Source organism: Copadichromis virginalis, linkage group LG23 (assembly GCF_057382275.1).
Source record: "Copadichromis virginalis isolate Kocher_CV1m ecotype Utaka linkage group LG23, C_Virginalis_male_GT1.1, whole genome shotgun sequence".
Lineage (NCBI taxonomy): Eukaryota > Metazoa > Chordata > Actinopteri > Cichliformes > Cichlidae > Copadichromis > Copadichromis virginalis.
This window is the reverse complement of record NC_140639.1, coordinates 4,885,856-4,905,351: the sequence shown is the minus strand read 5'-3', so window position 1 is coordinate 4,905,351 and position 19,496 is coordinate 4,885,856. Positions and strand designations below refer to the sequence as shown.

General features: G+C 39.6%; 1 protein-coding gene and 1 non-coding gene across 3 annotated transcripts in view; both read left to right on the top strand.

The window, feature by feature from the left end:
* The window catches only part of agbl4 (AGBL carboxypeptidase 4), a 356,132-nt gene that overhangs the window by 92,172 nt on the left and 244,464 nt on the right, over nt 1–19,496 (top strand). Inside the window, exon 2 of one of the 2 annotated variants that reach the window (XM_085447240.1) lies at nt 8,611–8,709. The exons of the other annotated variant lie outside the window; for it this stretch is intronic. Coding sequence (XP_085303366.1) covers nt 8,671–8,709 — 39 coding nt within the window. The 5' untranslated portion in view covers nt 8,611–8,670. The remainder of the gene's footprint in view (nt 1–8,610; nt 8,710–19,496) is intronic. 2 annotated transcript variants of the gene reach the window in all.
* Nucleotides 8,971–9,043, top strand: trnak-cuu (transfer RNA lysine (anticodon CUU)). The gene has a single exon. It is a non-coding gene; the product is annotated as a tRNA-Lys (tRNA).

The window sequence follows — 19,496 nt, the reverse complement described above, 5'->3', positions numbered from 1 at the left end:
CCTAGTGGCTCGTGGATGTGGATCACAATAATAGTTGCTTGTGGTATCATTATAAGTTCACAGATCTTCCAGTGATTTTAATGATCGCTAGCAACAGAAAGATAAACAACCTCAAACATTGACCTCACCAGCAATACATCTGTCTGATCAGATGAAGAGAAGACAAGCGCACAGATACTTCTATTTCTTACTAGTTCCCAAATTAGCACATTGATGCTAATAGCATTAGTCTTAAAGCAAAGGCTCGACAAGTACCCTTTCAGCTCATGCCTCAGTCCTATGGGTACAATGAACTGAGTGAGTGGACCTACAGCTCAACGATAGTCACAATAAAAATATCAAGAACAAGGTAGAGTGCAAACGGGTACAGATAAAGGACAAACAGTGTTATTTTCCTAGATGTTGATTTATTTGTTTTCCATTTCATCTCTCTACCTGCTGTGCTTCCAGCCACTTTACATAATCTTTATTTCTATGGTTCAAATAGTCTGCTATGATGGATTTCTCCGGGCTTTTATTTGCCTTTGATGAATAACATACAACAGAGAAGGGAAAAATTTCTTTTCTTTTTCTTTTTTATTTACCTTTTCCTCATTTTTTTGTCCGTTTATTCTAACACTGACCCTTAAATCTAATAGCCTGTTGTGCAGTTACTCAAGCTGCTTTCAGACGTGAACTTTGGTGAACAGTCAGGTCCAAGTGTTGCCTGGGGTTGCCTTTTTTCACAACAGGACTTTTTGTGTGTTCCTGGAATTACTCACCTTCATTTTTGGATATGGTGACACATGCAGCATGCAGGAGGCAGGACATATGATTGCCATTCACTTAATTCCCCAGACAGTTACTCGCTCTATTCACACATGGGCTCAATCAAACATTACATGACTTTGTACTAGGGAACTGTCAGGGTAAAAGCCATTTAACATCCAACTCGGATGGATTTAGACATTTTTTCCTCTCACATACAGCACCACTGGGTAATATCTGGAAAACTTATGTCGCAGTGCATGTGTGAAAATGGCTTCATGGCGTTACGGCCTCGTGCCTGTGTGTGCTGCCTTCAGCACTTTTGGAGCCTGGGATACTCCTGGCAGGCTTAGCGCTGGACCACTGCCTCACATCATCGGGATTTCCTTCGACCCCCCATAATGTTAATTATCTTATCGAGCAGAAAAAATCTCCCTATGATTAATGTAAGATATGTGCTTCACTAAGGGTTGAGGGTGCGGAGCGGAGCGGAGGGAGGGAGGGATGGAGAAGTGGGAGGAAGGATATAATTATTACTGATAAGTATCGATCGGCCATCTCTGCCCCTCTGTTTGCCCTCCTCGCCCTACCTGCCCTTCCCTGCTATTGAGTTACGGGTCTGCAGTGCCTAAGTAATTTGTAATGGGCATTCACTGTGGCAGTGCAGAAATTCTATTTTGTGATGGCTAGCTAATGTGATCAGGACCATTTTAAGCTGTTTTTTTGGTGCTCTGAAATTACATCTGTTCCTCTGAGGGCTCTCTCTCTCTCTTTGTCTCCCTCACTTTCTCTTTCTCCCTCCGTCCCTCTCTGACTGATGTGATTAGATGGGCAAACTGCACCGGCTGTTTGGGCTTCCTTCCTGTATAACACCCACCCACTCACACTCTCCGTCTCTCACACACATACACGCACAGACGCACGCACCAACCTTGATACGGCCGCCTTGTCCCAAATGTTCCATGACCCATCTGCCATCTCCGCCCCTCTTTCCATCTCTGTGTCTCGCTATCTTTCAGCCTATCTCGCTCCCAGTGAGTCACCCTGGATTGGAGAAATTAGCAGACTCAGTCAAACTGCTCATCTCCACCACTCTCCAGCAACGAGAACAGACTGCTATGCCAAGACAAAAGTAAACATTAAAGCACTGAGATTATCTTCTTCTTCTCTGGCAAATGTTGTCAGTCACGTTGTTCAGCTACCATAAATGGCCATGTGCTAAATTAATGTTCGGCATTGTAACATGTGGAAAGAGGCTTTTGTCAAACTCATAAATATCATAATGAAGTTTAGCTTAAAGAATAAGAGAAATTTTCTTCTTTGGAGGCTCAGATATTCAGCAAAGATTTGGAAAATAATTAAAAGTGCAGTTTGTTAGTCAAATGTCACTTGCTGATTGGTGGTCAGGCTCTGCAGGCATCTGTGGGATCCCTTTAGTGTAATTTTTCAATGTGCTGGGGAGTCTCTGTAAAGTGTCCCATAGACCAGCGGTCCCCAACCTTTTTTGCGCCACGGACCGGTTCAATGTCAGACAATATTTCCACAGACCAGCCTTTAAGGTGTCGCGGATAAATACAACAAAATAAAATGATACGACCAAGACAAAAACTGTGGTAGTTTGTAAATATAATAACAAATGCAAATTCACTGTGGAATTGTGTAACTTTATTAGCAGCGTCCTCCTGAAATGCGCCAACAACATTGAGAGTAACGTCCTCCCCTCTGCTCCTTAATGCTCTCTGGTCGCTATGGTAACGTGTAAATATTTATTTTAAAATAAGACACAACTACAACATGGGAAAAGACCCAGGGAAACCGAGTTAACGAAAAAAAACAGAAAACCATAAATTTCACACCCAAGCCTCAATTCTCATGGCCCCGTACCAAATGACTCATGGAGTGCTACCGGCCCTTGTCCCGGGGGTTGGGGACCGCTGCCATAGACAACTAACTAACATCTCTGCATGCCATTAAATCAAACTCCTGCACACTGTCTTGAATACAGATATGTCTGATGAAGATCTCCTAAGTGAATCTTTGATCCTGCATCCAGCTTCGCCATCCTGAACTGCAACTGATGACATTAGCTCTCGTGCTAGTCCAGAGCTGACTAATGCAGTCTACTAATGAACCCTGAGTTGCTTCCGATGTGTTCATCAGAGTGTGAGAGTCAGATAGAAAGCTCTTGGACACAGAAAAATGTGCTTGTATGAATGGTTAAATGAGACATCTTGCATAAACCGAGTAGGGTAGAAGTGCTCTGTAAGAACCAGTCCACTTACCAACTTTGGGATAGCATCCTTTTTGGAGAAGCGCGGGGCTAGCTGGCTTGCTAATAGATTAGTTACTTCATCACAATCGACAGGGCAGTAGTAGATTAGTAGTAGTAGTAGAAAAAATGTTCTACTCGGCTCCTTTTTTATTATTATCATTATCAAAATGTATCTGTAGTGAATAAAAATCTACCTTTGAATGCATGCACTGGTTCCATATTTGTGTGTACGCCCTGGAGATATTGTAAATGGTAATGAATCTGTTTATCAGTGGTTCCAAAGCCAGAGGATACTTCTCTGAAGGCAAAGAGAAGGCCCTAATGATGCACAAACATTAAAATGTCCCAGCTTGGTCCCAGTTAGTTAGAACAAACATCCACTTACAGCTCACGCTTCCCTCAGCCTGCATCGAAGCACAGCAGCCCAGCCCAGTGCCAAAGTGCTGTCAGAAAACTGTGCTGTCGTCAAGAAACATATTTATTTCCTTTCTGCCCGCCTGCCCGCCAATCCCCACGGAGCTGTTTAGTGTGAAGGCAGAGATTTGACAGAGTGGAGGCAGAGAGGGAGACTGAGGGCTTTTGCACATTTATGTGTTAGAATCAAAGTGCTTTGTGTGAAATGGGGAGTTGGTGAGTTTGTGTGTTAGAGGCTGTGTATTCATGTGCCTCTGTACATGCGTATGTGTGTTATAGCTGCGGCAGTGATAGTTGGCAGCAGGTCTGTGTCTTGCTGTGCGGTGGCTCAGGGGTGCGGCTCACACGAGGGGTGGAGGGAGTGATGAGAGGAGGAAGTGGGGGAGGGTGACAGCCGAACGCTCGCCCTTGGGCTCCCCAGACGCCTCACCACTGAGGAGGAGGGTTCAATACTGCGTGTGTGTGTGTGTACATGTGGGTGGGAGGATGTGTGCAAGAGAGACCGAGAAAGTGGGTGCACACACATACACATATGTGTGTCTCTAAACACTCAGATTCTGCTGATCCAGCAGCCTCCACTCAGCTCCCCTTCCTCGCCTCTCTCTTCCTCCTCCTCCCCCACTTCTCTCTCCTCCGCTCCCCTGCTCTTTATGGCAGAGCACGCAGGTCACCTTCTCAGTTGCTGAATTTAATACTCAGCTGGAGAGAGGCAGGAATAAGGGAATAGAGGACTGGCAGAAAAGTGAGCAGTGGAATTTTTCCCTCCTTTTAGAAAGGATTTTTGAGATCATTTCAGAGACGGATTGTAAAGAGCTGCACGCTGCAGAACCTATGAGCATCTACAAATACACATGAAGGGGCACATGCACACACACGTGGTGGCACACCGAGGCTCTAGTGGTTGATTAGCAGTCGGGTCACCTTTCTCCAGCTGTGAGTGTGGTTCTTTTAGATGAAAGTGATAAAATAGGGAACACACTGTAGCTGCGGGCACACGGCAGATAGCAGTGGCCACCGCACAGGGAACACATCACTGGCTGCTCAACACAACACACTTTCTGGGCAACCCGTGTATGTCATTGTCCAGTATTGTATGAAATCCTGAGAAAAAAGTGATTTACTACTAGGTAGTTTTGTTAGTTGAGATGATAAGCTGCAGGTTTTTAGCATATAAAATCTTTGCATCCCACAAGATAAGAGAGAAGTACAACATTTTCTAGCAGCAGCAGCAGCACACGAGGCTTCTCTTATAGTAACAAATAATGATCTGACTAGTCAGGACAGTAACGGCGGTGAAAAGTTCATATTCTTGGAACTCAGTAATAAAAGTGCCTCTTTCTGCCTGCCGCTGCATATGTAAGGAGCTCATTTATGCCATAATGCTGTGATAGTACTCCCGCTGGACCTGCCTGAAGTACAGGCCAGGAGGCATAGCTGTGTACATATCAATGCACAGTTTCTATGAAACCTTGAAAAGCTTTAGTTCTTTTAAATGTTTTTCAGATATGTTTTTTGAAAAAGGCTTATAAAAGTTTTAGTTTTCAGTGGTTTTGACAGCTTTTATTTTTTACTTCAGCATATTTATTTCCTTTATTTCTTTTTTCTGATGTGTTAGTGATGTTTATGATTATGTTACCGTTTTGAAGCGTCTACTCGTACATGTTTCTATCCATTTTGCTCTGCATTTGGCCCTCACTACTCATTAAGGTTAAGTGAGAGAACTTGTGTGTGTGTGTGTGTGTGTGTGTGTGTGTGTGTGTGTGTGTGTGTGTGTGTGTGTGTGTGTGTGTGTGTGTGTGGACTTTGTCTTCACCTGGATGGCAGAATGCCTCCTGTTCAATCTCAGCTCTGTCAAACTCACTTACCTTCCACCACTAACAACAGATGTCTAGCCAGCACATCCTGCACCTTAGGTTGTTGTTTGTGCCCTTAGGTTTTACACAAACACACACACACACACACACACACACACGCACACACACACACACACACACACACACACACACACACACACACACACACGCACGCACGCACACGCACAGAACGTCAGTCAACATCAGTAGCTAGCACCTTTATTACTGCAGGCAATAAGTCAGTGTAGGGGTGTGAACTGAGGAAGATTTTGATGGAGTCTAAGACGAGGACAAAACAATCCTCACAAGAAAACAGAGGTGCAAAGAGCTGATGTTCAGCCTTATTTGTTTCAGACTACTGTATAAATGACAGGAACTGAATCATTTAAGTATACAGTTACTGTAAAAGTAAAGTGCACGCTCATCTGTTTTACATATCAAGACACAATAAAAATAATCTGCTCCTTAGCAGGTCTTAAAATGATTAAAATAGAAACTCAGGTAATAACTGCATCATATATACATGCATAAATACACCATTACCTGCACCTATATAGGAATTAAAAGGGTAAGTCAGTTAATACTGGTGCCACTATAGTTTCTTTGATTAGTAGCTAGCATAGAGCTGTCCTTTAGTATTGACACAAACATTATATTCCTCTTAAGTTTTTTTCTTCTGGCAGCTTGTTCACCTACATGGGTGGTTTTATGTGTTACCACTTTCTCTTTAACCTGTAGCTCTGAATGTGATGCAGTCCAAATGTCTGATTTTGTCTGAGTTCTGTTGTGGCATTCTGCCCTCAACTCCATTAGCATTGAGAATGAGTGTTATGTGATGCTTCTGTTTCTCCTTTGCTTGTCTACTACGCTTATTTTCGGCGAGTCAGCTCACAATATGTTACTGCACTGCAGTTGGTTGTAGATCTTGGATGGTTCTTTGGAGAACGGGACATTTATTCTTTTGGCTTCTGCGTCTTATTAGTTCGTTTGCCAGCAACGCGAGCCTTTGTTTAGTCATCTCCAGGGTCTCCATTAAGCACAGCCCATTGTATTTCCTCAATATTCTCTGCCCTATCCTTGATTTTTACATCAGTCTGTGTGGTAGACAGCCAGAAAAAAACTGTGTGAGTCTTGGTTTTGTTAACTTTTAAGTTTGTCTGTAGAGTTGCATTCAGGACACATCCGTGGTATAGTAACAGGGGATGACAGATATATTTTTTTCTAAAGTCTGGGCCTTCAGACAGCACAGTGTCTTTCTCAGTTACGATGGTCTCTGTGTCAGATTAGGTGACTATAGAGTCATAATCGCTGTCATTCTTGCCATCTATTACAAAGTGCATGATGTCATCTGAAGGAGGTGGCAGCACGTGAAAATAGATGATACCAACCAAAATGCTGTGCATGATACTGGCTATGTTCTTCCATTCACCGGTTCCACCCCCCTATGTCTCTGTTTTAGTTTTTCAAGTTTACAATCGTAAACATTTGGCAGAGCATTTATGGCCATATTGGTCAGCCGCACAAATGAATCCAAAGAGGGCAAAAAAAGAAAAGCCATAATTGTACTGTTGTAGGCTCATTCTTTCAATTACTAGTGGTTACTGTTACTGGTTACTTCTAAATCAATATCTCAAATCTAATCAAACACGGATTAATTTAGTCCCTACATATTTTTGATTTGTCTGTGCTATCTATATCGTTAAGCCTAAAATAGTCTATTTTAATTATAACTGTCACTGTGTCAGTTATAAGTGATTATAACGAATGCTTTTGGCTTCTGGTAATGTACATTTAATATTTTTTATGTACAAACAAATAGTAAAGAAAGTTGTTGAAACTACATTTAAGATACATTGAGAAATGTGCATAGGAAGCTGTCTTTGCCAAATTCAAAAAGGGATTAACTGACTTACTGATGTGTGTTGCATTTAACTCTAACCACCCATACGTGTCCTCATTTCACCCTCTTATTGAGTTTTCAGTTTAGTTGCATTTGTAGCCATTATGCTGATGAAAGTTGAAGTACGCTGGATCATTTGCAGTTTGACTGTTTCGAGATCTTCTGTTTAAAATGGGTAGACTGAGTAGCATGCTCCCGTTAAACAGTAAAAAACAAAGTGCATATTGCTGTTTTTGCCAAATAACCTCTGGCTAACATCTCTGGCTGAGGACCAGAACACACAAATACACATCCACACTCACTAACTCACAGTCCTCCTGTTCCTCTCTCTCACTCACTCACACACACACACACAGAGCTATTATAATACTGTACAATGAGTAGCCTTCTAAAACATCAATAGCTCCCCCTGTGGCAACTGAAGCTGCTGCTGTTTGACTTTGAGCTAAAATGCAGTGCAGCTAAAACTGTAGTGTCACTACTGCTTAACTACACACACACACACACACACACACACACACACACACACACACACCACACACACACACACACATATATGTATTTCACACACACACATATATATGTATATATATATATATATATATATATATATATCAGGCCTAAAATAAGAATAGATTTACATTATTAAGATTGATCCAATTTTTGATTTTTAGCTTTAAATTTCAACTTACATATTGTTGTGGTGACTCGGACGCCATGGATTCATTCAGTGCTGATGATTACAGCTTGGCTTTGTCTTTCGCAGAAGAAGATAACCGTACTTTCAAATCTAGCTTTGTTTTTTTGGCTGACTATTATGAGGTTCTTTCCCCACATCTCCACTTATTAATTCAGTATTATTTTAAGACAGACAGCTATTTTGTGAAATGGATAAAAACTGCAGTGTGTTTTACGGCTACCTTCCCATCAGGCCGAATTTATTGGCCTAGCTATTGCTTCATTCTTTGTGATGACCTTTATCTGCCCCTCTTCTCTCACTGGACCCTCTGATTACTTCTGAGTGCTTTTATAATGCGAAGGTATATGCAACCATAATGTGTTAGTAGCTGTTTAAGCCCAAACGAAGGTTATATCAGTACTAGGTGAAACATTAAATGCAAAAATGAATTACAGCCAATGAAACTGCATACATTTCCTGTGGCGCATCTTCAATGTATAGGAGGTAAATAGATGACTATGTGCAGATGAGCCGTGTGAATGTCCGCGTGTGTCGTTTCATTTGGAATTGGTTTCTGGGACGGTGAGACCGAGATGACCAAATATATATTGCGGTCATTTCCTTTTAAACAAATCATTTGTGTGTGTTAGCATGTCCATTAACCCCGGCTGGAAAAATCATTAATTTTTCCTGAGTGAACACATTAGTCATCAAGTCGCTTTGCCGCTGTCTGTTGGTCCCGCAGCTTCTTGGATACAGGCTCTGAGACAGAGACAGGGCTCTAAATCACTTAACCGGAACGGCGATGCTGCAGCAGACGCAGTCAAAACGAAACATCAGACACGTGAGCCCACACAGATATGCACACAGGGAGAAAACTGCACATAGAGGCATGGGCACAAATGCATATACATCTGTACACACAACGACAGGGCTGCAACGATTCGTCGACATAATCGATGATATTGACTATACAAATTAGTCGATAGTGTCGATGTGTGATACACTATATAATGTAAAGGTGTTTTGGTAATTGCAATACACCACAGGAAGATATGGGGGCAGTATCGCCTACATCATCTGCCACAACAGCAGGGGCATCACAGCCTGGCTAGCTCAGTCGGTAGAGCATGAGATGCTTAATCTCGAAGTTGTGAGTTCAAGCCCCACGTTGGGCACTATTCTCTCACAATTTCAGTGTATTTGTACATTAAAGGGATATTCTCATAGCGAGGGTTGTAAAAACAATTAAAATATAACTGTCAAAGTGACTTTTAAATATCCTTTCTTTTTCCATTTAAAAACTCGTTGACATCAAAAATGTGTTCTTCGTTGGTATGAAGGTAAAGACATTACACATAAAAAACACTAAACATTAGAAATCACACAGTTAAGTTCCTTGCGTGTTTACATTAATGTTTGTACAGTAATGTTTATGTTAGCTTACATGTCAGAAACTGCGCAGCATGATGCTAGCTAAGCGAGCACCATTTCAGTTTTGTTAGCTGAAATGCAAAACATTAAACTGGAGAAGCGACACTGTCTCTTAGTTTTTCCCCTCACACATAAATATCATAGTAAACCTCTTCTACCTAATGTTACAGTTAATCTGTGGGTCGGCCCATATCAATAATTGATTATTTATATAATCAGCTAAACAGTTTAATTGGCATTGAACACTACACCATCTGAGAAACTATTAATTATATATAACCAAATTTGTGATTAGTAACCATCTTTTCTATTTCTTTTTTGTTTTGCTAGTAAAACTAGTACTAGTAGTTTGAAATCTTGTAAAGCAGACTTCAAATGGCTTCAAATGGCTAAAGTCGTGACAGAGAGCATCTTTAGCAGGGTTATCAGCAGCTGGGAACATCATCTCAGAGCACGTCTACTGAAATCATGAAATCATGAATTCATGAACTCAATTATTTGTAAACTTTGGAAACTTGTTATTATTTTGGATTGTATTTGAATTTATTATTGAACTTATTATTTTTTATTTTTCGTTTAAATACTAGTAGCACTTAAATTTGTATTACTTTGTATTGTCTTTATTTCATTTTTATTCTGATTTTTATTAGGACATTTGATTATTTACAAATTCATACGTTTCCCGGTTAATTATTTTAATTTGCTGTAGGACGAGACAACAGGGTGATATTCACAGGTGGGCAGACTGGAACAGGTGAGGTAGTGGAGCCTAAAACAGGAGGTTTGCCCACAGGAAGCGGAGATAGCTGTTATTGAAATAATCGTTGACTAATCGACAAAAAATTGGCAGATTATTCGACTACCAAAATAATCTTTAGTTGCAGCCCTAATACTAACACACACACACATAGCTTGTCCTGTTGCCAGGCTTATCAAGACTTTTATTATGCCTCACAATACTGGGTAATTAGGTGTCCTCTGCTCTGCCTGTCTCTCTCACTAACGGTGGAGAAATAGACCTGTCACTGTCAAAGATTCAACAAATGCTAAGCAGTAATGGCTTGCTTTGTATCCTGTAATCCATTGCATTGACAGCAGGGACACTTAAAAAGAAGAGACCCCCCCACACACACACTTCTCCTCTTTCTCTCTTTCATTTGACTTCTACCTCTGGCACCTGGCTGAAACTTAAGAATTGCAGTTTCAGAACAGTGCATGATGAGCTTTGTCTTCATTTAGATGTTGGTGAACCACACTGTGATGATATTCAGTATGCCGAGACCACCTATAGCTGCACAACAGATATATGCCTAAGAAAATAAGACTTACTCAACACTTTTTTTGTTTAAGTAGATAAAATTCAGTGCTTTTATCTAAACACCCACTAGCAGTCTTAGGTGGTGTCTACTGTGGGTCACTTTGTGAAAGAGGAGAATAAGGGGAGAGGCTGTGGAGGGCAGAGTGAACTGCATTACAGAGGAGAAAAGATGAGAGGCAACACCAAAGGAGAAATGTGGAAAGACAAGGACATAAAGTGGGAAAAATACTGTGTATGAGATGAGGATAGAGGAGGTTAAACCGAAGAGAGAGTTTGTGGTGTGTGGTTAATTCCTGTTTTACTGATCTGGCAGTTATATGGCAGCTGAGACCCGCATACTGCCAGAACCATGCCTCCAGTCTCCTCCCCTTACCCCCAGTCTTCACTCAATCATTGTCTTGACCTGCTTACTCCAGTTCATGGGCTCTGGGGTAACTGGACTGGAGCCTATCCCAGCATAAGGCGGACCAGTCCTTCACATGGCCACCAAACAAGCTTTCGCACCAAAGCTGTTCTTGTAATGTGATTAAACTGCCTAAATAACTCTTCATGTAATATGTTCTCATTAACATTGGCAGCGGTCAAGGAGAGTGCATCGACATTGGGGGTAAAATGTATGTGACTCAAACAGGAGAGAACGGAGGATTTGCAGTTAAGTAGCTGGGCTGTAAATGGACTGGCTGCCAATTGCATAAGGGAGCTCATTCCACAGGCAGCATACTGCATGATAGCGTAGGGTCATAGTGAGCTGTCATGGACCAATGATCTATTTCTCTACCTGTCAACCCCTCAGAGGGAATGAGACAAGAGAGAGTAGCCTTTCCCTCACCTCTCCCCCTCTCTTTCTGTCTCTCTCTTTTCCTGCATCTGCGAGCTCCACAGTGAATGTTGTGACAAGAGGCAAACTGCTGCCTTTAGCAAAGATGTGGTTGCACAAACAACCAACTCAAATTCAGTGAGACATGTTATTATTTTTAAGGTGTATTGTATTGTATAGTATAAATAAAATTGTATGTGATAGTTGGCAAAAACAAAATCCCAAATCTGCCAGCAGGTCTCCCAAATTAAATGACAAAATATGTCGTTTGTAGCTGTCATCAAGAATGACAAGTATTATTTGTCCTGACCTTCAGCTGAACAGCATCATTTGTCAGTGTCTTCTAAAGCTGTTAATGAGTTCTCTGCATAAATGGCAAAATAACAAAACAAAAATAAATAGAAAGCTAATGTTTTGGGTTAGAGTAAGTTCTTTGTTAGGTTTATCTAAAGTATTTGTTTAGAGCCTCCGAACATTTCTGCAGAGAGTCTGATATCTCTGTTTTTCCAAATCTACCCATCTTAGGTTGACATAACGATCACAATCCAAGGTCCCCCTACAAGGTTTTTCCTTGACCTTTTCACTCTTTGCACAGCCTTCATCAGCGGATAGTAATTTGATTACATATATATTTTCTGTGTAATTTCACAATGCAACATGTTAAATTGAATGACATCTGGAACCTCAACAATGAACTGTTCAAATAAAAAACCTTTGATTTTAAACATTTCATTTACTCAGGCTTTTTTTTTTTATTGTGATATATTGTAGAAATGCAAAATTTTGCCTAATTTTCAGTAAATAATATAATCGATGAAACATGGTGCAGCTTAAAGCATAAAAGGAAGTTGGATGTTTATTTTTGATTTCTTTTAAAACAGTGGAAGCACAAATAAATGCTAATAAATCAAATGAGGCATTAAAGTGAAAGAAGCAATGAGTAAATTAGGTAAACAGGTGTCTGGTCTTTTTCTCCTCAGACAGATCACTACACTATATTTTTACCTCTGCTTGGATGTGTTTGTAGTGTTACTTACCTGTTGTTTTTCTCATGAAAATATTGCATGATGCATGTTCTTCCAAATGAATTGGACAGCACATCCTAATCAATAATCAAATATCCCAAAGAAATAATGTTTCTCACAGATACCAGGTTGAAAAGCAAATCCATTTGGAGTATTGCAGCTGTGCTCAGGATGATTCCGAGAGCCTCATTTATCAGCCTTTTGTAAGCAAAGTGGTGTATTTAATTTGCGTGCATGAGCATTTTTACACATAGAATGTGATTTATCAGTATTATCTTGTGCATTAGAGTGCGCATATATTTAGAAGCACTCCTGAGCAAGTGTATGCAGATGTCTCTCACAGAGAAGAGAATTCCAATGAGATGTACAAAACTCTCAGTCCAATCAGAGGAACTGCTGAAATCGTATCAGTACACAGGTGTTAAAGCCTACAACTGAGAAGTGGCTCAGGCTCAGGCAAATGAATGTCAGTCTAACGTGTCCAAATAGGAGATATTTAAACTTCTCCTTGTTTTGAGCTCTAATGCTCAGTTTCAGTGTTTGTAGCTTGAAATGGAGCTGCTGGTGCACCTACCCCTTTCAGGAAGAGGTCTGTGAGTGACAGAGAAAAGCAGCCAATGGAAGCAGTATGTGGGTCATTCAGTTAACAGCAAGGCACCAGATACAGATCGAGTAACAATGTTACTTTTAGTCTTCTCTCGGAGCAATCGTCTCACGTTCAGGTATAGCTAAATATACAGGTGACAACAACAACAACAAAAGATTCGCACGAGAACAGCCTTAACTGGAATTCAGCTTTATTTCAGACTGCTGTAAAGGAGCTAACAGAAAGCTAGCTTACATTAGTTTGTACTGAAGCACAAAAATAAACACGAGAACACAGTAGCCCACAGCTGCTTGTCATGTATTGGTGTAAAATTGACCTTAAAGTTTACACAGTTCCCTCAGCGGTATATTTTATACTTATCTTTGGCCTGTTGGTTTGTTTTGCAGCGGCACGTAAAGCGACCAATGCATACACTTCATTATATTACTGCAGCTCAAGTATTACAGCAAGTGTGCTAGACTTCCAAAATAAAAGTTTCTAAGACGTATATTTGGGGCTGTAACTGATGCTGAATGTAAAAATAAAATGACCCTTCAACAGATGTTTCAACAATTGTCTCTTTTAAGAAGCAACTTGGTGGCGAACACATTTATCTACATTTTGTTTGACCTTCAGAATAAAAGCTCACAAATACTGAAGTCACAAGGCTTATAAAAGATTAGGAACTATTCTGCGTGTGCCTTATTGGTTCCTACTATGAGTACTATTGTGTTAATAGGCTGTGTTTACACTTAGTGACTAACAACCAGTGCATACATGTTACTTCACCTTTTAAATAACTTTAACCAAATTATAATTGACCGTCAACATAAAATCCTTGAGAATTTTAAAGCTTTGGTGGCTTCTCACACATCCTGTTAGTTCCTTTTGGCTGCTGACAACACAAACAGCAGCTGGTGCTGTGGCACACTCAAAAAAATTTCTGAAAATGTTTTTGCTCTTTTTATCCTTGTACAATATTTTCATCTGGTTAGAAAAGCAGCTGAAAAACCATAATGAAACAAAATTAGCAAGCACTTTGAGGAGATAATGTTGATCAGCACTGTCAGTTACTGTTCGTGCATGCACAGAAAGTTATGAAGTTGCTACGTTTTTTGTATTAATATTATTCAGTTCTTCTTCTCTCTGTTATTATTATTTATTTATATATTGATTTATTTTCAGTATCTTTTAAATTTTGCGAAAGGCGTAATTGTTCTTTCACAACACTGCTTTGGTCTGTCATACTTGTATTTACACAGTAGCCTACTTGTGTATAAAATATATACAGCACTGCTGTTGCCCCGCTAAGCTTTTTGACCTATCATTAATTGATAATTAGCATTAGCGTTTTATTTTAAAATCCAGTTTTTACAGTTTGTCTGCATGAAACATTTGATTCCTGCTGCTGATTTCAGTGCTGGTACAAATCCTACAGACGGTTGTTCAGAAGCTTCCATCACTTGAGTTTAGTTCCATCAGTGAGAGAGAGAGAGAGAGGGGGGGGCAGTTCGAATGCGCCAAGGCCTCTGCCTGCTGGATAAATAGGGCTGTTCTGTAGTAGATAATGGCTGAGTCACATATTATATTTATCCGACTCAATAAAGCAGGAGCAGGCAGGCAGATTACTCTGCCCTGAGTCAAGGAGATAATGATATCTGGCTGCTAGCTGGCCCAAAACAGGCTCCAGACAGACCAACAGACAGGGATGCAGGCAGAAAGTGCTGCTAAAGGAGTTGTACATAGATGCTGTTAGCATGAGACTTCTGTGGCCTTCATAAGCCGAGGACTGCTTGTGTCAGCCCTCTGCTGGTCCGTGTCACCTCTCCTCTTACCTCGCACCTGTATGTTGCTTCTTCCACGTTCAAGGATTCAAGCTGCATGTGTGTTGACACTGTACATCTGCTACTCCATATCTACGCAACACATAATTTCTACACAGGCTGCGTAGCCAAAGCATCCTCTGCAGAGTGTGCTGATTAGAATAGCAGCATCTGTTCTGTCAGACGCACAGGGACAGCTGGAAAACATAGCTGAAACGCCTTCTTTGTAAGCACTCCTGTAGCATTTTTTAAGTGCAATAGTTTTTATAGTTTTACTATTTTGTTTTTGATTTATCTATTTGTTTCATTCCAAAAGTTTGATAATTGGATTTGTTACTTTTGTTGTGTGTAGTGATAAAAACCAGAGGCAGTGAGTACCTGGTACTTTTATTTTGAAGTTTTCGACAGAAACAGATGTGCAGATGTGCTGTTTCCCAGCGGTTTTGTGCTACGCTATTGTAGTCTCACAGTAGCTATGACACAAACACTTGAGGATGGTGAACACCATTAAATTAGATCAATAGCCTCTATGTAAGAGGGTGACATATCAGAGGGCACCCCAGAATACCTTTATTATTATGTTTTCGAATAAGAACATAAAAATATTTTTCATAATAATAGAGTTGTCTGAATTGAGGTCAGAAGTTCTGGACCGTAATTAAACATGGGCGCCACAAACCCTGGTGGCGTGGGCATTGTGGCGCTTTTATAATCTTGCTAACATAGTGATAATGAAAACTCTTCTGGTGTTGGCAAAACAGTTGCTTATTCCTCCAGTATACAGCAGACCTTAGATAGATAAATAGATTAAACTGTAAACAAAGTCTTCTTTGCTTAATATTTTTGTCAGTGCTGAGTAATCAGCATTTCTCTTGTGATTACTTCAGTATTTTACTCTGAATAAAAGCTCAACAGAGGAAGCCTAATTTGCAACAAAGCAGCACAAATAGCCTCCGAGGTACAAGCTCTGCGAAGACAGCTCGCTCTGCCAGGGAGAGAAGACACTTGAAGCTCACTTTGTTTCACTTTGTGTCCTGTGCGCCTCTCCTTGCTCATAAAGCTCTACATTTAGCCAACTCTGTCCCAGAGTCCTTTCCAATTTCTACCTCTTTGAACGTGACGAGTGATAAGGATGGATTATCGCGAGAGCCGAGAATTCCTTAGGATAATCCTTCACAGACAAAACACTGGGACATCTCTGCTCTCTTTCTTTCTTTCTGTCTTTTTTTCTTGGTTATAGCAGACCACAGTACTCAAAGTGCTGTGATCTGTTGTAGCATGACTGTTTGACTTTCTAAATTTGTTTTAATCAAGGCTTTATAGAGACATGATTTGAGTATCTTGGGTTCAGAGACACCAGTTTCTCTGCTCTCTCTGAATCCACTTTTACTCTGCGTGATTGCTACAAAAATATCTGTGAGATTACACGAGCGCTGATTGAGATGTCGAGGCTCTCGAAATGTCTTTGGAGAACAACGCAACAGGACAATTTACTTTGCTTTTAATAAGAGTTATCGCTGACTGTTCCTGCTACTAGTACTATCCCCAAGATGAAACAGCCAAGTTATTAATGAGAACAAAAGAGTTTGCATGAAATTTGCATTAAAACAAACTGTGAACAGCAGTAGTGAGACTAAAAACGTAATTACTAAATGATTTCAAAAGCAATTTAATTCACACATAATTTCTTAGTCCAAATGGTAAATTATGTGATTTGTTTCTGTATAAATGCTAAAACAGATCAATTCGTAGTGTGTAAAGCATTAATATCTACTGTTGAATTTGAACAGTTTTTTTATTTGGAAACTTCTGCGGTGGATTTAGATGTCTGGGCAGAAAAATAGGACACTTGTGTGGTATAATCAAACAACTAATACTTTTGTGTTGCGTAATTGTATTTTATGGGCTGTCTCTGCATTGTTTTGCACTGATTGCTTCATTCTTTTCTACTGGAATATAAATATGAACTGTGTTAAGCTCCATAACAACATTTGCAGAGTGAGATTGCTACTGCTGTGAGATTAGTAAATGAATGTTACTGTAGTAATGAGAAAGCCTCCCCTACATGCCTCTCGCAGTCGGTGATAAACCAAGGTAAGAAAAGGGAGCAGGGAGCAGGAGCACAGCGAAATGGAATAATCTAATGTAATTTTTATGCTTGGCTGTCATGTGTTGCATATAATTGAAGTAAGATAGGAAAATTTGTTGATTTGTGTCTTTGAGTTTATTCTTGTGAAACTTTGGTCTAACTGAAATAGTTGAACTTTTTCTTCTCACACATACAAAGAGCAGTTTTTACGATAGACTTCAGAGGGCAGTTTTCTTTAACTTGGCCAAAACCTACTCTGACCCTTTTCAGATTTTGGTCCATATGTACATGACAGCATCACACAGTTACTGTAGGTTTGTTGGCTGCATTTCTCATTTGGCCACATCCCAAAGGTCCACTGTGAGCTATTGACGCTGGGCAGGATGGTGCTTTCATGTTCTTTGCACCGTATTCTGACCCTTCCATCTAAAAGTCTCAGCAGAAACGCAACACTCAGACTTGGCTACATTTTTCCAATTTTAGTAGGTTTGGCCTCTGCTCCCTGTTCTTATCTAACAGGAATGGCATTTGGTGTGGTCTTCTGCTGCTTTAGGCCATCTCCCTTATGGTCCAACATGTTGTTCTTCTGCATACCTTGGTTATGGTTACCAGTAACTAATTACTATTGCCTTCCTATTAATTCATTTTCAATTTAGTTTTATTTATACAGCACCAACAGTCGCCTCAAGACGCTTTATATTCTAAGGCAGACCTTAAAATAATACAGAGAAAAACACAACTCCTATGAGAAAGCACTTCGGCGACAGTGGGAAGGAAAAACTGACTTTTAACAGGAAGAAACCTCTGGCAGAACCAGGCTCAGGGAGGGGCGACAATCTGCTGTGACCAGTTGAGGTGAGAGAAGGAAGCTTGAATACTTGACTTGACAGGACTATTAACCTGAAGCAGTCTTGCCTCCTGTGACCTCTGCTGCTCACTCTATATTTTCTCTTTTCAAACCATTCTCTGTAAACCCTAGAGATGGTTATGAGGGAAAGTCCCAGGAAATCAGCGGTTTCTAAAATGCTCAGATCAGCCCGACTGGTACCAACAATCACGCCAAGTTTAAAGTTACTTAAATCACCTTTTAACCCCATTCTGATGACATCTTGTGTCCAAAGTATTAAAAATGGTTCTCTTTGCTGACGATACAAACATTTTTTGCTCTGGTGATGATCTGCAGAATTTATTGGAGGATATGACTAATGAAATAAGTAAAGTGAAGTTCTGGCTTGATAAAAACAAATTATCATTAAATTTGAATAAATCTAAACTGATGTTATTTGGAAATAGTAGTTTAAATACAAATGCAAAGATTCAAATAAATGGTGTTGATATTGAAAGAGTCAGTGAAAATAAATTTCTGGGGGTAATAATAGATGAAAAACTTAACTGGAGAGCTCACGTAAGATATATTCATTCCAAAGTATCACGAAGCATTGCAGTACTAAACAAGGCAAAACAGGTATTCGACAGAACATCACTTCATACCCATATGGAAAAGCTATTTATAAATCTTATAAAGTTTGTATCTGTCTTGTGTGAAACTTGTATGAAAAGCATATACGAGTGAAAATAGATATAAGATCACTTGAAAAATTATATAATGAAACTTGTATGTTTTGGATACTTACTAAAACAATGTATGAAAGTAATGAGAAAGTGGCCACTTTCATGAGTAAATCATGTAAGCCTTATATGATTTACTCATGAAAGTGGCCACTTTCATGAGTAATCACATATAAGTTTTTACTATTTCTTTTCCATATGGGTATTCTCTACTGTTCACTGGTTTCACCATACTTAAGCTATTGTGCAGAGGTCTGGGGCAATAACTATAAAACCACATTACATTCACTTTTTACTCTTCAAAAGAAAGCAATTCGAATCATCCACAATGCAGGTTATAGGGAACATACAAACTCACTATTTTTGCAGTCTGAAATATTGAAAATTGACGATATAGTGAAATTCCAAACAGCACAAATTCTATTCAAAGCAAAAAATAAAGAACTGCCAGGTAATATTCAGAGTATGTTTTTTTTTTGAAAGAAGGAAGTTATAATTTAAGGGGTTTTTGTAACTTCAAAACAATGAAGGTACGTACTACAAGAAAAGGCTTTTGTGTTTCTGTTCAAGGAGTGAAACTATGGAACAAACTGAATATGGAATTAAAGCAATGTCCAAACATAAAACTGTTCAAAAAGAGTTATAAAAATATGATCTTCTCGATCTATAAAGAAAAGGAAAATATTTAAATTAAGTGAATGTCTCTATTTAAAAACAAACAAACAAAAAATTCATGATGTGATATTATAGTATATAGTATATCAGAAATCTGTTCACTATTTTTATTACAAATTATATCAGTAAGGAAGCTGACTAAATATTCACTGATAATTTATGGGACAGGGGTGGGATTAAATAAGTGTATACTTCTTCCCACTCCCTTTCAACATGTAAATTAATCAGAATGTTTTTTTGTATGTAATTTGTATAGTATTTTTTTTCTCTCTTATTTCTTTTCTAAATGTACTTG